Here is a 22,339-nt window from a genome sequence, read left to right as displayed (position 1 = left end):
TCCACCTATCCAAAAGACTGAAACTCCTGTTTTCCACAGGTCCAGCAGGCCTAGAAAATAAGATTGGATTTGTAAGGGAGAGAGAAACTAAAGAAAGCCAATGTGAATATGAATGTTTGAAATATTAAGAATTTGAATTTATACATAATGGAATCAGTGTGTGCAATATAATAGACCTGGGATTTAGTTTGGTAAATGTAAAAAAAAATGCTTAATGTTTAAATGACTAAGTTTGGTAATGGTTAACAGTATAGTCTGCGTGCTTATCTTGAGATATTTCTGTTTGTCAAACCTCAAAGGTAAGGGGTAATGTTCTGTTTATTAAAATAACCAAACGTTGCACATATGTATTATATATTTCATACCATATGTTGTCGGTACAATGTAAAAATTCTGAGGTCGAATGAACTGTTTTATCAGCTAATGCACCTAGATATCTTACTCCTTCCTTGCCAGTGTTGACCTGTGCCAGCTGGTTTCCCTTGACAATTACTTTTACAGTAAACTAGAATGTATATTTTGCTGTTGTGAAATAAGTGTTAAAATGTTTTGACACATTTTCAGTACAACATTAGAAGCGACTGATCAAAATAGAACAAATATAAATGGAACATCTTATCCAGGGATGCAGAGGGGCGTAAACACATGCAAACGCCATTTACACACCTTTTCTATCATCTTGTGATAATACAATCACACGCACACACACGCACGCACATGCACACACACACACACGCCACATGTACATCTGGTAGTTCCCTGATGAGCATAAGCAGAGGCATAGTACATATTTTTGTCAGCCGTAGTCCATTCTGACATGCTAATAGAAATTCTGCTTTTGTCTCTCCATCTTGGTGACATGGTGTCATTGAAAAAGGGGGAGAAGGCCTTGTATTAGGGAACACCTCACTATTACGACATACAACATTAGAAATATTGCTGCCCCAAGACCTCCCTGATCCCATTACTGAGCCTATAACAAGGCGACTTTGGGAGATTCACTGGCCAGTAGCGACAACGCTGTGATGATAACATTCTCCTCCTCAGGGACCAGGAGAGCAAGGAGGGGACAGTGTAGCATTGTGGGTCTGCACGTCCAAAGGCTGTGTTGTTAATCAGAAATTTATTTGACTGGTTTCAGTTTAGGTGTGCCACTTGGGAGCGGTGGGGTTGCGGATGGAAATGCACCGGAGTGCTTTAATGACAACGATGGCAGTTCATCATAAGTGTCTGGTATGCTTTTCACAGGCAGATATATCAATTTTTGCACATAGGTTATGTCTGATTCTGATCGCGCCCGCGGATCATTTGTAAAACACCCCAAAACCTGCTACACAAGGCTTTGATTTCATTTATCTCAGCTGCGAAGTTCATCTTTCAAGTAGGATGAGAACCACTGACACGGCAACACTGCACACGCCCACCGGTACCATGTGATGTGTTTGTATTTCCGCCGGAAAGGACAATGTGGACGTTCATTTCCTGGTTTGTGTCTGAGACAAAGCATCAGCTTTAATAACCCTCGTTATTTTACCTGAATTACCTGAATCACGGCTAATGATCAGTTATTGAGGTCGTAATTGCTCTGACAGCACCGTCTAAAGATGTCCGATATGTCTTCTTTGTTTCCCTCTGGAAAATAACATCATTGACAGGTACGTCTCAAAGTTGATGAACTAGCTAACGTTAGCTAGTTGGTTGTGTGACACTGATAACTACCAGTGCAGTTTATTTGCCAACAATGGTGTGTTTTTCTCGCAAGCTAAGTTTGGTAGTCTATATTGGAGTGACTGTGATATTGCGAACGTCCACTAGCTTTAAGCTAGCGTTGATACATTCGAGGTTTACATTTCTTAAAAGGGGTTTCAGTTAGCTTACTTGGTAGCTATCTCCTTTATCTGTAGCCAATGTTCAATAATTAATAGAAATGTCTATCTGATGTATAGCAAGCGAGTACAAGTTATTAATATTTGTAACCTATCTGCCCACTCATATGACGTTACAAATGAATTCACTATTTGATTAAATGCAAGCTAACTGTAACCACTTCACTGTTTTCATGGTTAGCTATTTGGTTCTGGTGGTGTTTTTGTGCCTCATAATCTCACGTCACCCTGTCAATTTGTTTCAGTTTCATTTAGCTGCAGATACATTAGTATGTTAGTATGAACTAATTTGTAACGTTTAACAGTTCTTATTTATTGTTAAGCAAAATAGCTTTAGGCCGCCTCATCCTTTTAAATACGGGACACTAAGCACAAAAAGTTTGTTGACAAGACAAGAGTAAGGGCAGAATTGAAACAGAGATGTAACTTCACGAACGATTCACAACGGATCCATGAACGTAACTAGCTACGAAGACTGAACGGTGCCCTGATCTGGATGAGAAACCGTATCTGGGTGTAATGTAATGGACGCTTTGTGATCAGATAAATCGAATCAACTTGTTTAGTAAGAGCAAATACGGTATTTTGCCAGACCGCTTGCGGTGTATGTAACCTCTCTGTAATTCACATTATTTGGGTTATTATTCGGTAATAGAAAAAGTTCATGTCAAGACTGAAAATTACCGGCATAATTAACTGTTACAGTAGCAGGCTGTCGACAAGGCGCTGTAAAATTGTAGGGACACAAATCAAATTGGGAGGAATCTTCAGCAGATTTGCTGAAGTTTAAGCAGAAGAGAGTGGTGTTGGTCATGACGTTACTCTGTTCTTTCTATTGCATATGATCGATGAATCGGCAGTTTAAAAAAAAAAAAACACTGTTGTAGGGTTTGACAGATGCCGCTAAAATATGATAGACATTTGAGAGAACACATCGCTCAATAAATAGTGTAATTTTCAATCGAAAATTTATGTTGGATAATAATGGTGGTAATTGTAAATGTGATTACGTTAATCTGTTAATGTTATTCTGAACACACGTGTATTATTGATCATTTCACGCCAGTTGTCCCCTGGAAATTCCATTCGAAAAAAAGCTTCATTATGATTGTGCATTCCGGCGGCAGGTGTGGGCATTTCCAATCCTGGTTATCACTTTAAACGTCGTTTTGCGATTTCTCCATCCTCCCAAGCCTCACCAGCAATAGATTTTCAGATGGAACCCATCGATTTGACTGGTATAAAAGAAAGAATCTGCATAAAATCCCAAACGAATGCCTCTTAGAATCCACATCACTTAGAATCTCTGTGTCTGATGCTGGGGGGTAATGGACCGGAATAAACAAATCAGAGTGTCAGTCGCAGATTAAAAGCCAGCGGCTATGTAAATTGACTGAGGAGAAAGACTTCTTTCTGCGGCTCTATGAGTAAAGTGCATTCAGCTTGTACACACTTTCCACTGATCCGATATTTGTTTTGTCTTTTAACCTGATTGGGGCCTGTATTGTCTCCATTGTGTTTTTGGTGAGGGCCCTGGCTCTCGGAGGCATGCCTGGTAATGGAGGTGTTGACAGAGCATAGAGGGAATGTCTCTGAGCTGGCCCTATCAGACTGGTTTTCACGGTGCATTCAAACCATTTCTGGCATATCAGTGTTCAGCGTGTAGACTACTGTCAGCAGACAGGGCTGTACACTTTATTTCTTGTCAGCAGGACTGCCTGTTCGCATTTAAACAGCAAAGCGCCTTTCTATTACATCTCCAAAAGTCTGCTCCTGAGCCTCTCGGAAGCTGGTGGAGAGAGTCCTCTGCTCCTGAATATTAAACACTTCAATGGGGAAGCTTGTCAGTGGAATTTGTTTTCTCAGCTAATAAACTTTTATTAAGCTTTCGTTTTCCTAGAATGATATAAGGGAGTGGTTTTGAATGTGGAGCTGCATTTTAGTTTTGTTTTTCATGAAAGCCTTGTTAAATTAGTGACACCTACCAAATGGTCTCTTGGCACACACTGTGTGATTAGACAAATTTAATTTTACACACTTTCCTGCTATAAGCAGCATCTGCTTTTCCTTTTATTATTTTATCATGCAGCACAAATCTCTCATTTAGCCTTTGGACTAAGATATTGGCCTCTGCTTGCTCGTGGGGGTGGCAACAGCACAACTTCTGACCTATTGGGGTTACAGTATTCCTGCAGCTCTCTGTCATTCTGGGGCAGTGTTATCATCCTATTGGGGTTACAGTATTCCTGCAGCTCTGTCATTCTGGGGCAGTGTTATCATCCTATTGGGGTTACAGTATTCCTGCAGCTCTCTGTCATTCTTGGACAGTGTTATCATCCTATTGGGGTTACAGTATTCCTGCAGCTCTCTGTCATTCTGGGACAGTGTTATCAGCCTCGGAGCACATGGAGGAGTCCCAGTGCCCAGGGCAGCTTGTCTTTGTGTTCTTCTGATATGTTATCTGTATTCAGGTTAATACTTTTCCTCTGTCTGCTTTTCAGAACAGAACTGAAGTGCAGAGTTCAGCGTGAAGCTTTCAGGTCAAATAGACCCAGAAGAACATTCAACAGCCGTGTCTGTCGGGTCGAGGTCAAATGGCACTTTAACGAGTCAGGCCGTGTCCTAGACCCGAGTGCTCATGAATATTCATTACAGCGACCACCTGTGTTGCTGAGATGAGATTAACAGGGCGGATTTGCACGTCTAGTCGGAATTAGAACGTGCGCAGAGCTTTTAACCCACCTGCTGCCGTCTGACCTCTGACCCCTAGCTTTGCCATGGATCCTGCGGGTCTGGAGGACGACATCTGCATCCTGCGGCACGAGACGGCGTACTCCATCGCCGAGAGCCCGGTGTCGGTGTGCTCCGGCGACGAGTCCGTGGCCTCGCACTTCGCCCTGGTCACCGCCTACGAGGACATCAAGAAACGGCTGCGGGACACAGAGAAGGAGAACGCGGGGCTCCGGAAGAGGGTCAGACAGCTGGAGGACAAGGTAGGGAGAGCCTTATTTACCCTAAACGTATGTGTATTATGTAGCGTAGATAGCTTTATTTAAACGTGTTTATGTTATATGGTTCGGATAGCTTTAAACATATTTATGTGATATGGTGTGGATAGCTTTGTTCAAACCTATCTAGGTGATAATTTGAGGAGGGCTTTATTTAAGCATATAGTGCCCTCTATAAGGATGGGAACAGTCGAGTAAAATTTGTGTTAACATAATGGTCTTATTTTTTGGCAAAATAACAAATTTAGTTCTTACTTTCCCATACACTTGGAGGGCACTGAATTTATGTGATATGGTGAGGACAGCTTTATTTAAACATATTTACGAGGTGTTTTTAGGATAGGTTCATTTAAACATATTTTATGTGATGTGGTGAGGATAGTTTTATTGAAACACCTTTATGCAGTGTGGTGAGGACGGCCTTATTTAAACATATTTATGTGATGCGGTGAGGCTTCTTTCCATTTTTCAATTTATCTCCCTAATTTGGAATGGCCGCTGGTGCCTCTCTAGTTGATGCTGTGCCACCCGCACAGCGGGAGTGCTGCCACTGAAGTACGTGTGCTCCTTCAGCACTCCCACACACACACGCACACACACACACACACACACTCTCTCACACATGCATACACTCACACACACACACACACACACACACACACACACACTCTCACACACACACGCACACACACACACACAGTGACTGTTTTCCAGCCTGTGGCTGCAGTGTTGCAGGAAGAACCAGCACTGATCAGAGCAGAGATGCAGCTCCCACTGGTAACAACTGGTAACCCGGGGGTAAACCTTGCAAATTGTCGAGAGGAATAAATGCAGTTGTGAACTGAGGAAGTACATACCTTTTGGTAGTTCACAAATTTAGATTTTTATTGGTTAGCAAAGATTGAGTTGTGAAATGATATTCAGTGTGTAAGTATTCTTAGTTCAGGCATTGGTCATCTCCTGTCTGCACTACTGCGACACCCTCCCTGCCTCTGCCAGCAGACCTCTGCAGCTCATTCAGAATGCAGCTGCTCGTCTGATCTGTAACCTCCCCAAACTCTGCCATGTCATTCTCCTTCTCATCTTCCTCTACCGGCTACCTATATCGGCTCCCATAAAATTAAAAACCTTTGCTAGAGCTAGGGGCACAGCTCGATTATATCTTCAAAAAATCACCAGACCCACTTTCCAGACACCTCGGTTCTGCTACCTCTGGGCATGTGGCATCCAACCCCCCCTTCCCTGCCTGTAACCTGGAAGTGCAGGCACAGGTCTCTGTTCTGTGTCTGTTCTGGCTCCCCACTGGGGTGAAATGAGCATCACTCTGCAGTCAGGACAGCAGACACCTTGTCCATATTCCTACTCAGACTGAAGGCCCACCTCTTCAGATCGCCCGCTAGATAACCTTTCTTTTTCTCTTTCTTTCTTTGGGTTTCCGTTTGAGTCACATAACAGTTACAGCTATGTAAAGATATGTGTCATCTAGTCGTACTTTCTTTGGTTACAACACAAATTGTTGTTAAGTTAACATTACACTTACTGATTTTTATATTCCTGAGAGTTAGACTGATGTTCTCTACTTCTGTAAGTCGTTCTCTGTAAGAGCATCTGCTCAGTGATTGTAATGTAATGCATTTTCACCTATTTTAATACCATGGTGTAAATGTAAATGGTGATGACTTGTTGTTCACCCGAGCAAATGACACGCCATCTTAATCCATCTCAAAATTTTTGTGATTTTGACCCCCAAACACATGACATGATTGAGTAAGTGTGCATGGCCTGTGTTTTCCATGTAAAAGGCTTTTTGCTGTGTCCTCCCTGTCACCGCTGTGTTTAACATGGTGGAATGTAAATGGTGCGTTATTGTCTTCCAGCTGTATAAGCCTGAGGGCCCCACCGCTGAGGGACCTCAGTATGTGAACAAGGCCTTCAGTGCTTACCGGGGCATCTACATGGAGAAGAAGGACCTGCAGATGGAGCTCAACAAAGTGGTAGGTGCAGTACAGCTAGCGTGTAGCGCTCTTAATTTAAACACTGACACAAGGCTATCGCATTACTTGTACTGCAGGTGGACTATTTCAGTACATGACGTACTCTGTTTCTCATGTAGGAGCGTGCTTGTCTATCCAAGCCTAATGCCATGGCAACATTAGAGCATGGCTCATACAGCAGTGTAGCCACTTATTTATTTTTGTACATTTTTTCATCCACCATTTTTTTATTTTTCTCTCAATTTGGAAGCCCTAGTCATATTTGGGCACAGACTTGCATGAAACGAAAACAAATGTGTGTATCCAGCTCCTGCTTCTTCTCTAATGCTGTCATCAGGAGCCCTAACACCGGCAGATTATGCCCTGTCCTGTGGTTGGCCCAGGATTTGGTTGTGCCACTGCACTGTGGTTGAATACTTCACTGATAGGCCACTTGACGGCTCATGTAGCTGCTTTGTGACAATGCTTAGGTGGCCACTTGGTATGTTGTCTGAATGTATGTGATTTCTGAGCAAGTAAACGGGCCACTTCAGTTAACTGGAGATCTGGTGAAGTCCGTCCCCTGCTGAGTTTGTATCAGGGTTAGAATTCAAAGTGAACATGCTTGCAATCTCTCTTTCTGGCTTGCATTGCAAAACTCTATATAAGTATACTTTGCAGTAGGAAACCTCCATTGCGTTGCATAATTTTGGGTTCATAGTTAAGCAGAACACAGGAAACAACTTATACATTAAATATACCATGTAAATACTGAAATAATTTATTTGGTCTCCATCTCCCTTGGGTCCAGAAAATTTATTGTTCAAAATTTGATTGGGTAATTTTTTGTAACCCAAGCAAGTTGAGAACCAAAACCATTTATTCAACAGTTTTTGTTTGTCTGTGGCACTTTTATCTGTTTGTAAATTTACAAATACAGCTCACTGTTGAGGTATATTATACCATATAACCACTGGGTGGCACCAGAGGCATACTAAATATTTTAAATGGCACTTAATGGAGTGTTACAGTGAAGACATCTTTTTGTAGGCCAACTCAGAAGTTTCTTCTGCCATGGGTTCCATCGGCATATTTCCAATTCTTTTTTTCCCAAAGGGATTTTCCTTTCTGCAGAAAATAAGGTCTGTGGTTAACGTAAGCTTAAGAGAGTTTCAGGTTCTGTTTTACGAGATAAGATACACCCATTAATATCTCAACTGTGAACTTCGAAGGCGTATTGTGCTTTGAAAAAGTATGTTGCTAACAAGTTGGTATATTGAAACTACAGTGGGTGACACGTGCAGGCGGGATTGTATGGGATCTTGAGTGGCGGCTGCCAGAATGCGGCTATTGTTGTAGTTACTTTTTTAAAGCACAAAACAGTTTCGGGAATTCACAGTCGAGATACTATCGGGTGTAATTTATCTGGTAGAACAACACGTGAAACGTGTCTTAGGCTCATGTTAACCACAAACCTCATTTTCTGTAGAAAACTAAATTCCTATGAAGAAAAAAGCATTGGAGATCTGCCAAAGGAACCTGTGGCTCAAAAATGCAAACTCGCTTCCGTGTCTTTGGAATATAAACTGTAATACTCTATTGCCATGCCGTGAACAGGTTTAAGCTGAGAATATTATAAATATTTGTTATATTGTAGTCTGCTAATATCTGAAAACTAGACAGAGCAAAAAAGTTCAAATATGAAAGGTTTTATGGTTCGTAACTGATAAAGTTGCAGTCAATCAGATTGAATACTGTCAGTTATTTTATATCATTTCCTCAGGAAATATCCTTAAATATCCTTAGCTATTGCTTTCTGTTAACATGTTTATAAATGTCAGTTCGTTAGGAAAGATGGCGGTTAGATAATGTGGTGATGATTGCATTTGCCATGGGAGCTGCTTGTTTGTTTTTCGCAAAATCATTTCACACGTTTGACTCTGTCCTCAGTTTATCTAATAATTGCTGCTCCCTGGAAGCTGGTAAAAGACAATTAAAGATGCAGAGAGAGTGAAAATTAGGAACCGCAGCACATGACATTCCCCTGACAGCACTCACAGTGAGAAAGACATCCAAACTTCTCAAATTCCAAAACTAAAGTTGCGGCAGAGTTATTGCACCGGGGTGATGGGATTTCTCAGTTCTGTTAAGCGCTAAAGCTAAATATGTTGAGCACAGCTTTCAGAAAACTTAATGTTTACAAGAACCTCTTTTCATTGAAACTCACATAAATTCTTATCACTACTTATGGGATCTGGTTGAATTTTCTACAGAATTAATATTGGGCTCAGCTTTGTTTTGCGTTGATTTTGCATTTCACAAGAGTGCAGTGCTCACTGATTTAGGAGCAGTGTTTTAAAAATGCTGCACTCTTGTGAAATGTAATATTTCAGCAACACAGTCAAGCCCAATGACAATACAATTCAGGTCCCTGGATGAAAAGGCCACCCAACATTAACTTATTCAATGCTGGGTGGCCCTTTCTTTCAGGGATCTGTGCGGTGTTGTGATTGGGCTGAATTGTGTTGCTGTTGGGTTTGCCCATGCTGTTGTGCAGTATCTGATGTGTCTGTGCCTCTTGGTCACTCTCACTGGTCCCAGAGAAGAGAGAAGACTGAGTCTGAGAAGATGCTGACAGAGCAGCTGCAGGCCCGAGAGTTGGAACTCCTGCAGCTGAGGACGGAGGTGGAGACTAACCAAGGTACAGCACACCCAAACCCCTCCCCCAGCCAAGGTACAGCACACCCAAACCCCTCCCCCAGCCAAGGCACAGCACACCCAAACCCCTCCCCCAGCCAAGGCACAGCACACCCAAACCCCTCCCCCAGCCAAGGCACAGCACACCCAAACCCCTCCCCCAGCCAAGGTACAGCACACCCAAACCCCTCCCCCAGCCAAGGCACAGCACACCCAAACCCTCCCCAGCCAAGGCACAGCACACCCAAACCCCTCTCCCAGCCATGGTACAGCACACCCAAACCCCTCTCCCAGCCAAGGTACAGCACACCCAAACCCTCCCCAGCCAAGGCACAGCACACCCAAACCCCTCCCCCAGCCAAGGTACAGCACACCCAAACTCCTCCCCAGCCAAGGTACAGCACACCCAAACCCTCCCCAGCCAAGGTACAGCACACCCAAACCCCTCCCCAGCCAAGGCACAGCACACCCAAACCCTCCCCAGCCAAGGCACAGCACACCCAAACCCCTCCCCCAGCCAAGGCACAGCACACCCAAACCCCTCCCCAGCCAAGGCACAGCACACCCAAACCCCTCCCCAGCCAAGGCACAGCACACCCAAACCACTCCCCAGCCAAGGTACAGCACACCCAAACCCCTCCCCAGCCAAGTACAGCACACCAAACCCTCCCCCAGCCAAGGTACAGCACACCCAAACCCTCCCCCAGCCAAGGCACAGCACACCCAAACCACTCCCCCAGCTGAGGTACAGCACACCCAAACCCCTCCCCAGCTGAGGTACAGCACACCCAAACCCTCCCCAGCCAAGGCACAGCACACCCAAACCCCTCCCCAGCTGAGGTACAGCACACCAAACCCCTCCCCAGCTGAGGTACAGCACACCCAAACCCCTCCCCCAGCTGAGGTACAGCACACCCAAACCCTCCCCCAGCTGAGGTACAGCACACCCAAACCCCTCCCCAGCCAAGGCACAGCACACCCAAACCCCTCCCCCAGGCGAGGTACAGCACATCAAACCCTCCCCAGCCAAGGCACAGCACACCCAAACCCCTCCCCCAGCTGAGGTACAGCACACCCAAACCCTCCCCAGGCGGGGTACAGCACACCCAAACCCCTCCCCCAGCTGATGTACAGGAAAACTGAAACCCAAGTGGAACCCCCCCGCCCCACAAGAGCTTGCAGTTTTGTGTCTGTAGTAGTATGGAGTGTGCGCAGTAATACACATTGTGAGCAGTGAGGAGTATGACGGTTTGTGTGGCCTGTCTGCAGTGATGAAGAGTTTGAGCAGTCCGCAAGAGCACTGGCAGGTAGACCAGGTTAACAACGAGCTGAAAATCTGCGACCTTCAGGAGGAGCTGGACAGAATGAAGAAGCTCTGCAGCCAGCTGCAGGAGCGTTGCAAGGTGCGTGTGTGTGTACGTGTGTGCTTATGCATGTGTGTGTATATATGTGTGCGTGTGTGTGTGTGTGTGTGTGTGTGTGTGTGTGTGCGTGTGCGCATGCGTGATTCTTTGTGGAGCTGTATGGTGTAATGGTGGTTTCGTTCTCATGCCCGGGTGTCATGTCTTTTTTTTTTTTAAGGAGAAGGAAGAACTTGCCAACAATGTGGCAGGAAGTGGTGCAAAGAAAGAGGATGAGTTCATTGCCCGGTATGTCCGTTTTACAACATTTCCCATAATTTCATGCTATACCAGCTCATATGCCTACAGTGGCTTGCTTGAGTAAGGGGGGGTCTTTCACAAGAGATATGGAAACAGAATAATCATCTTCTCATCAAGCGTAAACTCTGCGCTCTTGTCAGTGGCCCTTTTGCTGCTATTACTTGATAAAATTGTTCCAATTAACACATCTGTGCGAAACACCCTAGGCCTCGTTAATGAGAATTATAGTCTTCCTGCCTTCTGCAGCCATCACGATGTTCACAGTGCTGAGGAGGGGAGAATGGGTGGATGTGGAGAGTGCAGGATCACAGACGAGCCACTAGAGGACACCAGCAGACCTTAATAAGGGGAACAGTTACCACGTAGCCTACTTGTGGCAGAAAATCCAAAAGATATATATTTAAAATTACTTTAGTATCGGATAGCTTTTAGCATTCTATATACATTTTTATTTCCCATTTACTGCACAACGGCATGTTTTGATAAATTATGGCATTTCAGTTTAATATTCAAATTTGAAGTAAAATGCCCATCGGTACTTTTTATTTAAAAACGTATGACCTTAGATTTCAGAATATGAAATATTTTTCTCATCCAAGAACAGTAAAAAAATATTTGGGCACAATCTATCACAAACTAAAGAGTGTGCAGGGTGTTCTGGCATTCGTCCTCTAAAAGGGTGCAAATAGAGAATAGTAAATAGTAAAGTGTACAAATACTGGAAGTCACATAAACATGTTGTCGTTTGTGAAAAGTGAAAAGAATCACCTCTCCTTATCACAGGCCTAGCCAACCGATACAGTATTTTCCTCAGTGTTACCGTCTTACTGTTCTGTGTGTGAAGTGCCTCATGGTGAAGGAGAGCCAGGCTGTGACACACAGACCTGCTACAGGGGATGCTGCCGGAGAATTCACTACAGGAATTCCGCCTGTGTGTGTGTGCACCTGTGTGTGCGTGCACCTGTGTGTTTCTGCACGTTCATGACTGTGTGCGTGCACCTGTGTGTTTCTGCACATTCATGACTGTGTGCGTGCACCTGTGTGTTTCTGCACGTTCATGACTGTGTGCGTGCACCTGTGTGTGCGTGCACATTCATGACTGTGTGTGCGTGCACCTGTGTGTTTCTGCACGTTCATGACTGTGTGTGTGTGCACCTGTGTGTTTCTGCACGTTCATGACTGTGTGTGCGTGCACCTGTGTGTTTCTGCACGTTCATGACTGTGTGTGTGCTTAATGGGGGGCATGGAGATGGCGGAATCTTGTCAGTGATCAGAGCAGTCTGTCTTCCCCCTACACACACACACACATGCGCACGCAAGCACGCACGCACACGCACACACACATGCACACACACACACACACATCTGTTTTGAAGCTGTTTTGGGGGTCCCCCACCCTTGGAGGAAGCGTGACTCAGACCTTTCAGATGGGGACCCTGCTGCAGTACTGGCAAAGTTCACGCTTCGTATGTCACTCGGCACCAAACCTTACTGTTCCAGGATCAGTGTTCACACTTCATACGGTGCTTGCTAATTCTGTTCCATCAAAGCCTACTGTTCCAGAGTCAGTGTTATTTTCAACATCCTGTAGAATGAAGTTTCTGTCCCATCTGTCCCTTCGTATGAGGGTAATTCTGTACCTTGTAATGTATTTGTTTCCATTTATTTACTCGTTTATATCAGTCATACATGGTTAATGTTATAAAATATCATAAGGTATATTTGATTGATACAATAATTTATTTTTGTGTGTGTTGGTGTGTTAGTGTTCAGTCAGCTGTCTGCCTTAAATTACAGCATTAATGCTGAAGCACATTCAAACATGCTATAAATGTACATGTTTATTGAATGTCATTACCCCTGTGTAGCTTCAAACAGTTTTTAAATGACATGTATAAACGCTATTACAGATAATTGAAGATCACTTGTGTAGAAAATCAGCATTTTCCAGTAGCCAAATGTGGAAATGGCCATAATGAAATACTTTGTTCCTGTTTAATCAGGATCACAACAGCACTGAGCCTGGAACAGTAACACTGATGTACTCTGTACATTTAATAAACATACTATTTAATGAATATCAGAATAGCCACAACGTAAGATCACACAAATGGCTCAAATTCCCAGTATGAACTGGAAAAGAAAAACCTAGCAAAACTGGCAGTTTTTTAAAAATGTTTGTGTGATTTTTACTATGTGCTGTATATGTTTACATTTAGTGCTTTTTGTATTTTGCCCTGTGGAGGCTGTTGTCTCTTGAGTAGGTCTCACTTAAGCAATGATGTGACTTCCTAGTGCTATGCTTATCTAACAGAACTAACAGTCTAAGTGAAGATATTTACTTTTCTCTGTCAGGAAAATATTGTGTTTTTTTTTTTTTTCAGAATGTGCTCTCTCACGAAAAAAAAAAGAACTGTGGCAGGACATATTATATTTAGGCGTGCCATTGCAAGAAAATGCAAAGTCATGTTTTCCAGCTTTGCCAAAGGGGATTCTGTGGTAGAAAGTTGGCTTTTTAATTCTTTGCCTGGTTTGGTTTGGGCCTCTCTGTTCCGTATTCCACAGCTCTGTATTGCCAAACAGTGTTCCTGAAGTGAGCTGCTCAGAATTCATGGATGTGTTAATTAGATTCTCTCTTTCTTTTCCCCTTGTGCTCTGACTCTTAAGAGAGGAGGCGGGGGTGGGGGGAGGGTGTTGGTGTTGTCTACTGAAGGAGATTAGCATATTCCCTCTGAGTATGTAACACACTGCTGAAATAGTCCATGTTCAAGTGTGCAGCAAGGGAATTCAGAATATGTATATATTAAAAAAAAAAACATTTTTGTAGAATTAAAAATTTACGTTAGTACCATGATACTCTTCCAAATAGTTTTTTGTTTTGTTTGTTTTTTACACATCTTTGTACTATTTATGGAAATATGTAAGGATATGGGTTTTTTTCTTTCTCTAGAAACCAGTATAATATGAAGTATCAGGTGGTTTTCCTCCTCATTTAGGTCAGCCATTTGTAGTAGTTATGGGACAGGAAGAGTTTTCCAACCCCAGAGTGGTGGAGCTGGTGTATGCTGTGTATGGCCCAGTAAAAGTTCTCTCTCATGAGGTTCATGAAGCCTCATTACTTGGTTGCTAATTTTAAGTCCCAGTGTTTCCTTTCATCGGATTCACCAGTTGTGTGCTGGACGTGGTGGGGGTGTGTTGTAATTAAGTTTTGGACTGGAAGTCTGATGTGGGCATTATAATTAAACGTCGGTGGGGTGAAGTTGCACTGGAAAGAACAGAGTGGGCTTCTAAATGTTCCACTAATGTGCAGTAATTTAGGAAATGGTGATGGTTTGGCATAGCGTAGTAGGAGATGAGGATTATGGTGGCAGGGATGCTGGTAATGCGTGTGTGTGTGCGTTTGAGTGCAGGATCGCTGACGCTGTGCTGTCCTCCACAGGGATGCTTGGTTCCTGCAGTCATACAGAGAGCTGCAGACAGAAATGTCCCGTCTGCGTGAGGTGACCACACTGCAGGGCGAGCTGCTGAAGAAGCTCAAAGACCGACCGCCCGGCACACACAGACGAGGTGAGGTCACCTAACGTAGCCCAGGTGCATTCTGGGCAGGGTGTGCCGTGTGCTTGCTTTTTGGTTTTATATTTTCATTCTGTTTGGCTCTCTCTCCATCTCTTTCCATCTCTGCTCTGGCCCCCTTCATGCGCTAGAGGTGAGTTGGAGACCGCCTTCACAAGGTCTCCTAAAAACGTGCACACATTCTCACACATACACAAAGACCTGTCACAAGCACAAATTGTATTGTTTAAATTATTTTATTTACTTATTTTTTTAGAAAATTATTACGGACTCAAGTTTATTGGTAAATGAAGGTTGTTTTTTCCTTTCTGTGTAGAGTAGAAAGTACTGTAGGAGTTCCCTTTTTCCTCTCCTCTTTGCTTTCACACCTTTTCTGAGACTCAGCTCTTCTGTCGACCACTCAAATATCGGGAGTTAATATTCTCGTAAAAACTGTGGCGAAATCCTTTCCCTTGCGGCATTTTTCTTGTCGAGAAAATGCGATGGCGTCGTGTTTCATAAACAAGCCATAAATACCAATCCAACAGTAAAAAATAAAAAAAGATAATGATGATCATAAGGACCCTTTCTTTTAAGTGTAAATTGATAAATATGTGCAATGTGTAAAGCTATAATGAAGTGACTAATGTCATCCACTGGAGGGACATGTTGGGAGACCTTTCAGGCAATACCGTATCAAAGCACGCTTCTCACGTGTGCGTGGCAGACGGAGATTATTAAAATATTACAGATAATAAACTCCCGATCGGGTCCCAGTTCTCCTGCATCTGAGGGGGATTGTGTATTTATTCCCCCAACGCGGCGAGCGAAACAGAGGTGCAAATTAAAACGACGGCGGAAAATAAATAAATAAGGAGGGCGGCGCGCGGCGGCGGCGTGTTTCTGCCGCTGATTTGGAAGCGGGCTCCTCTTCCTCGGGAAGCGGGGCGGCGGGGATCACGGCGGCCTCGCGATGCCTCGCCCACCGCTGTTTACTCTGAAACGGCAAAACAAGCGTCTGTATTCCGCCGAGGCAGCGGCTGCTGCCAGGAATTCATCCGTTTTATAACGGGACCTTCAGAGGACCCGCGCAGGCATCGCAGCACAGAGGCACCGTCATCTGTCTGCTGCATCGGTTTACATATAAAGAAGACAAAGAGTAAATCCGCTTGCACCGGAGCTCTGGTCTCCAGTGACAGTGTTAAGGTGTCAGTGGGTTCATGAAGGTCCTATTTATAAAGGACTTGTAATTAACGTTACGTTTTAATCGCCGTCTTTTTTCTCTCTCCAATCTGTTGCCTGTCAAGATTGTTGTTTTATAATTAACACTCGGTGGGTTAGTCAGCCAGAAGGAAGACATCATGCTCACGAGGAAGTGGATGCTCTGTAAAAATGTAAATGATTGGCTAAAAATATGAAATGCAAGACAATTCATTTTAATGTGCCAAAATATGCCAATTACTGTCAGTTAATGTATTTAATGCATAAACTGTAGAAATAATTCTATATTTCACACACTGTATAATGCGTTAATAAACTTCAAGACGAACATACAAAAATGGCAGTTATTTATAGTGTGTATTTTTAACATCAGTTAAAAATATATACGTGAGCTGTGGAATTAAAATGTCTGTAAGAGTATTATTTTTCACTGAGAGGTTTTTTAAGCTTGTGTGCCTGCTGGCCGTGTGCTTTCCTCTGGTGTGTGAGTGGTGAGATGGCTTTGCCAGCGGTAAGTTCCTACGGTACTGGTCTTATTTGAGGGGTGATGGGAAATGCGTGAGGAGACTGACAGAGGTGTAACTTTCACACCAAATTACGCTCTTCGGGAAGAAGCCAATTAATTTCCCAGCCTTTGGGAGTTCTCCATCTGTTTCCATGCTGTTTTAAATCTGCTATAAAAATCGACTCTGAGATCATATATTATTTACTTTAAACTTTTTCAGAGGAGAGTGTAACATGGGAATGTGAAAGTTGCCTGGCATTTCTGCTGATCCACTTCTTAACCTGCCCTCTCCTGTATTAAATTAATATAATAACATATTTGGTTATTATCTTCCCGTTAAATGCAAGTTAAAATTTGGAAGAACTATCAATGGTAGTCAGCTGTGCTTATACCCAAATATTTTCTAGTGATGCGTACATGCACAACATAATTTTTAATGATTGTTGGAAAAGGCCAGGTATTGAATGACACCACTTATGAATTTAATTCCTTACAAAACAGGTTTTGGTTTTAAACCCATTTTTCCCTATTATATGTAAAATGCTAACATCTCAGAATGTTACTAGCTTTTAATCATATTTGAGGTTTTTTTTTTTTTTTTTGCTTTGTGACATTAAAATACTTCTTTCCACTTTTGATATTTTTAGCTTATATATTGTGGTTATTCTTATTTGATTTGAGAATTTGAGTTGAGCCCTGAATATCAGTTTTGCAATCCTTTGGCTAAAACCAGCTTATTCAAACAAGATATGAATTTAACATGTTTTACATTTGAATTTATTTTCAGCACCTTCATCATCCACATACCCTTAAAAAATCAGGTAAATGATCAATAGCAGCCATCTGCTAACTTGCATATAAATTAATGCAGGTGCAGTTATAACCTCTGACCTCCTGTGTCTGTGTCTGCTCCAGCTGCCTCCACCATTCCGATGCAGTGCCTGGATGACGTGGAGAGGAACAGCCGGATGATCAGAATCACAGCACCGCGCCCCCCCAGTGCCCCCCCAATCCCCTCCAGCGATGGCCGTCCCTGCCCCCCCAAGGGCCCCCCCACGCTGCAAGTGCTACCGGAGGACTGCTGGCGAAGCCCCTGGACCAGCCCCAGACCGGCCCCTGTGGGCAGCGCTGCTGTCCAGGCCCCGCCTTCCCCAAGCAGGCTGTCCCTGGAGGACAGTTCCTGGTCCTTCCCCTCTCCCTCCAAACCCAGTGACGCCCTGTTCTGGGAGAGCCAATACTCCCCAGACCCCTCTACTAAGGGTGCAAAAAACCCCAGCCATGAACGCGACTGGCTCAGTCCCTTCTGAGACCCCCACCCACCCACACCCAACACTCCACCTGCCTTAAACCCACCCACCCCTCCCCACCGAACCTTGGTTGGGAATTGCTGAGGGACATCTGGATCCCCCTCATGCTACCATCGGGTCTCCTGTGACAATGAGGACCACCCAAACAGGAGTCCAGTCCACCATTGCAGTTCAGATACGGAGGGAGGGTGGTGTGAACAGTCCAAGGTGTAGCAGTCAAAAACCCAAGCCATGAGAACAGGCTGTAACTGACAGAAAGCGCATTTCTGATCTCCTTGATTACTGAGGGTAGTCGCATTCTTCTACACATTTGCTACTTTTCTGTTGTCTTTAGTCTTTCACATCTGATCCCCCACCCCTCTTTCAGTTCACTCATGTAGTTATCCCACTGAATCTAAATCGTTTGGACCTGCAGTTCGTTTGGACTGTACGACTGTGGAAAGAATCTGTTGCACTCTGCTGTTTGGTCTCGTGGCTGAGGTACATGTGTCCTGTGATGGATGTATTGAGCATTACAGGCAAAAAAGGAGATGGTGAAGAGAGCAGGTGTGAGCCATGGGGTGTGTATACAGTATGTGTGTTCTGTTGGGGAAGGCCTTGAGAAACTGCTCCTCTGTGCCCAGTGGCAAACGAGCAGTGGAGCAGCCCCTCCCCCTTACTGCACCTCATCTAATACATGGCTTTTGTGGAACAGCTACCGTTGCCCTAGGTCGCCACCTTTAGCTGTCTTCTTCTGATATTAATGGCTACCATTAGGTCACAATCTATGTCTGACCTTTGACCTCCTGACCCTAGAGAAAAGAACACTCCTTTACTGTACTGTATTCGGTATAGTGGTCCTTTTATCAGTCAGTGACTGCGGCTGTATCTCGTCCAGTGACCCCTCCAGAGCATTCTGTGCATGTAATAACACTGCAGTGCAGACAGGAGGCGCTTCTGCTCCAGCCTATGTAACACAGGCCCCAGCAGGGCAGCATCCTGCATTTCAGCTCTGTTCATCTACAGACCATGACTCTGGCCCACGTTTCTACATGTAGTGTGTGAAGAAAACCCTTGGAGATGAACACCAAATGTAATGAAAGCAAATGCATGCTCTTAAAATACTACTCTCTTCCCCAGCTAGCTGGCTGCTTTCCGGCTGCTTTCTGCCTTATTGCTGGCTGTATATTGTATCCAAAGCAATAAGCAGTCACGTTTACTTTTTTGGTAGGAAGGAGCTCTCCGTAGATGGGAAACATCTTCAGCATGTCCATGTGAATACGTAATTAAGCACCTGCTGTTTTAACTGTGTAAAAAAAGCATTACTGCATTTCATTACTATGTTATGAAATGCAGAAACCCAAACATCACCACTATGTTTCGTCGAGTTTATGCTATGTCTTGAGGTCATGTGTGCACCAGTAATTACAAACAGTACAATAATTTCTCATTCAAAATTACTGCTAAAACTGGTGGTGGGTCTCTGCAGTTTTTTTTTGTTTACCACCACGGTATCTAGCAGACACAAACTCCCAGATCTCCCTCTCTCACAGAGGTAGAGGCATCCCAATAATTCACTCATGAGTTTCACTGGAAAGGTTAGGATGGCTTTTAAGACATAAGGGGCATTATTGTCTTTGCTAGGGTTTGGATATCATTCTTGCTGTCCAAATTGATGCACTTTTCCCATCACAGGTTTGAATCAGAGGATAATACAGGCAGTATTCATGAAACATTGTGACATTGATTAGGATCGAATAAAACCTGTACAGGACTGAAATTAAGGAGAAATAGCTTTAAACGTCTGATTTCCTGGAGTGATTAACATGACAGCAGTTCTATGCGCTAGGAAAAAAGGTTGGTTTTATTTACAAAAGGTGAAAGATTCACAAATGCATGGTGCATTCTTGAGGTGGTCCTCGTCATCTAGGTGGCACAGTGAAGGACTCGCTTACGAAAGGTCTAGGTTCGAAACCGGTAGGACAGCGTTGTACCTTGAGCAAGGTACTTAACTGCATGCTTCGAAATCAGCGTATAATGATACATGAAAGCTGAAAGTTGTGTAAGTCGCGATAAGAGCGTCTGCTAAATGCTATGTAAGTATAATGAAACTTCTGCATCTCGTGAAGCCTGCTGGTAATTGAGCACCAATGCTTTAAGGTTTGGTCATGGTGTTTTTTTCCTAAACCAGTCTATTGAACTGCCTGTTGAAAGGCGTTATTAGGATTACTTTTATCTGTGGTATAATTTTAATGAATGAATCCCAATGAAGTGTTTTGTCAGAACATTGATCTTGCAGGGGCATTTCCCAGCACACACCAGTCTTCATTCTGTCATGCATACCTCCAGGGTCACACCATGCACATGACTGGTGCAGTAATACAGAGCCAATGCTGCAAAAAAATGGAGATTCTTTGTTCCATTTCATGATGTTTTCCCTTGTTCTCTGAACTTATAAGGGGTTGATAAAATGGTTTATTTTTATTTAATTTCCAATTATTTACTATTCTATGTTTAAAGCTGCAGGAGCCTTTTTTCTTGAAGTGTTTTTGTTTTGCGTTTCATTTACATCTGTTGAGTTCAATAATACTGCGGAAAGATTTGTGAAACCAAATGCAATGTACAGTAGATATAGATTATATTTTAGAACTACTCCACAAGACGGTTTGTAAATAATTGTAAATTAAAAAACTTAATGTGAATATACTTGAGTGGTTTTATTAATATATATAAAGGGCTTAATTGCTTTCTTTTTTTAGTGACAGAACAAGAGCACCAACACGCACTGTTCCATTGCATCCATTAGATATCATTCAACACAACTTGGAAAATAAAGTGCATGAGAGTATTCAAATAGGTGATTAAGTACAGTGGTCACTATGGAAATGGATAATTAAATCATTTGCTGTAGTTAAGAATGACCTCTAGTTATTCAAGTGCCTGCAGTCTGTCTGCTCTAGCTGCGCATGAAGCACATTCTTATGATGCAATGACTCTGCAAGATTAGGGAGTGAAAGAAGCAGTAACTCCCACATGTCTGTGGAAACATGGAAACATGTCTGCTCTTCTGATTTGATGGATGTCATCAAAATGATGAGACCGCTTAAGTAAAATGAATTTTAAAAATCAGGAAAATGGGGGAAATCTGGGTTAAAAATATTTTTTAAAAAACCTCCTATTGAATTACAGGCATTACTATGCAGGATTTTTACCTTGGATATATCAGAAAATAACCATGATCAATCATATCCGATGCACTAGCAGTCTCTGTCTTTGTGCACGTTCGCCAAATCCATGCTTCACTGCCTGTATTTTTTCTTCTAAAATACATTTGGGACATTTCTGGGCATGATGCTCTCTTCTGTGGGGAGGGGAGGGTGTGACTACAGAGCCTGTGTGGGATCCGGTTTCAGTGGACTGCTTGTAGCTAGCTAGTACAGCAGTTACGTAGGTAAAGAAGCACAAGCACAGCGAAGCGAAAAGACAAGCTGACAGGGCTCGTTCAAAAACCAGAGTTAAACTTGGAATTGCTGTTCCTCGATATTGACAGCTGAAGTTCACATGGAGGACGAAACTAATTGCGGAGTTGGCGTCAAAGTAATGTTACCTCTAGCTGTCCAGCTACGTTAGCTAGATGGCTGAAGTTAGGTACTCTGGTTGAGAAGGCTGGGTTGAAAATGGAGGAGATAGTAAACACAGGACACAGCAAGGCTAAAAAAACTCCTGCATAGTATGCATTTAAGTACTAAGATGAGTTATATAGAAAAGTGTCAAGGTCCTTCGTGCAGGCTGAAGAGCTGTGTTTTTAGTGCAGGAAGATAGTTAGCTTCTCCACTGTCCTCTCAAGGACATTTCAAGTCATTACAGTGCCCCCTGCTACTGACCCTCTTTACCAGCCTGGGGAAAACAGATCATCAGTGAGAGGAAGATAATGGTGGTGATGATATTAATCTTCCTTGTGGGACTCAACTTCAGAGAAGCCCAGTACATACTTGTGTTGGTATTGAGCGCTGAGCTGTGGTGAGGCTGCCAGGCCCAGGGGTTATGGGATTGAAATCCCTAGTTGGGCCCTGTCGTCATGTTCAGTCCCTGCAAATAGAGTATATCCCATCCATTCATTATCTATACCCGCTTATCCTGGGCAGGGACGCAGAGGGGTGCTGGAGCCTATCCCAGCGTGCACTGGGCGAGAAGCTGGAATACACCCTGGACAGGCTGCCAATCTATGGCAGGGCAAGGTAGAGCATAGATGTCGAAAGTTGGGCCTCCTGAGAGGCATATTATTGCAGATCCAGGTCTGCACAGCCTGGAGGGAAAGAAATGATGGATGACTGCATGCATTTTTTGATGCTGACAGAGGATGTCAATGATAGGAAGGTCCTACAATAGCAAGTGGACATTCCGAATGCAGGACAGAATTCTATATAGAATGTTCAAGGTGTGCAAAAAAAATAGTCTACATTTGCACTGAGTCCAGTTGGAGGGGTGGTGGGCACACACTTAATTTGGAATCTGCAATAAACACCATATAAAAGATTTGGTCACAGGTA

General features: G+C 43.5%; 1 protein-coding gene across 1 annotated transcript; it reads left to right on the top strand.

Moving 5' to 3' along the window:
* The first annotated feature begins 1,451 nt into the window (after positions 1-1,451).
* Positions 1,452-18,348, top strand: azi2 (5-azacytidine induced 2). The gene is made up of 8 exons (XM_064343730.1): positions 1,452-1,655; positions 4,657-4,879; positions 6,772-6,888; positions 9,469-9,568; positions 10,834-10,967; positions 11,146-11,213; positions 14,665-14,792; positions 17,419-18,348. The coding sequence occupies exons 2-8, from the start codon at positions 4,664-4,666 to the stop codon at positions 17,808-17,810; spliced, it is 1,155 nt and encodes a 384-aa protein (XP_064199800.1). The 5' UTR covers positions 1,452-1,655; positions 4,657-4,663; the 3' UTR covers positions 17,811-18,348.
* The last annotated feature ends 3,991 nt before the right edge of the window (positions 18,349-22,339 follow it).

The sequence above is a fragment of the Anguilla rostrata genome, chromosome 1 (assembly GCF_018555375.3).
Source record: "Anguilla rostrata isolate EN2019 chromosome 1, ASM1855537v3, whole genome shotgun sequence".
Lineage (NCBI taxonomy): Eukaryota > Metazoa > Chordata > Actinopteri > Anguilliformes > Anguillidae > Anguilla > Anguilla rostrata.
Note: the sequence above shows the minus strand (reverse complement) of the source record. Positions and strands in the feature narration are given on the sequence as shown.

What these genes read in the sequence shown, in the direction of transcription:
- azi2 (XM_064343730.1), top strand. Translation starts at nt 4,664, where the DNA reads ATGGATCCTGCGGGTCTGGAGGACGACATCTGCATCCTGCGGCACGAG. An exon ending in GGAGGTGGAGACTAACCAAG is followed by an intron (nt 9,569 to 10,833) that starts GTACAGCACACC and finishes GCCTGTCTGCAG; the next exon opens with TGATGAAGAGTTTGAGCAGT. An exon ending in GAGGATGAGTTCATTGCCCG is followed by an intron (nt 11,214 to 14,664) that starts GTATGTCCGTTT and finishes TGTCCTCCACAG; the next exon opens with GGATGCTTGGTTCCTGCAGT.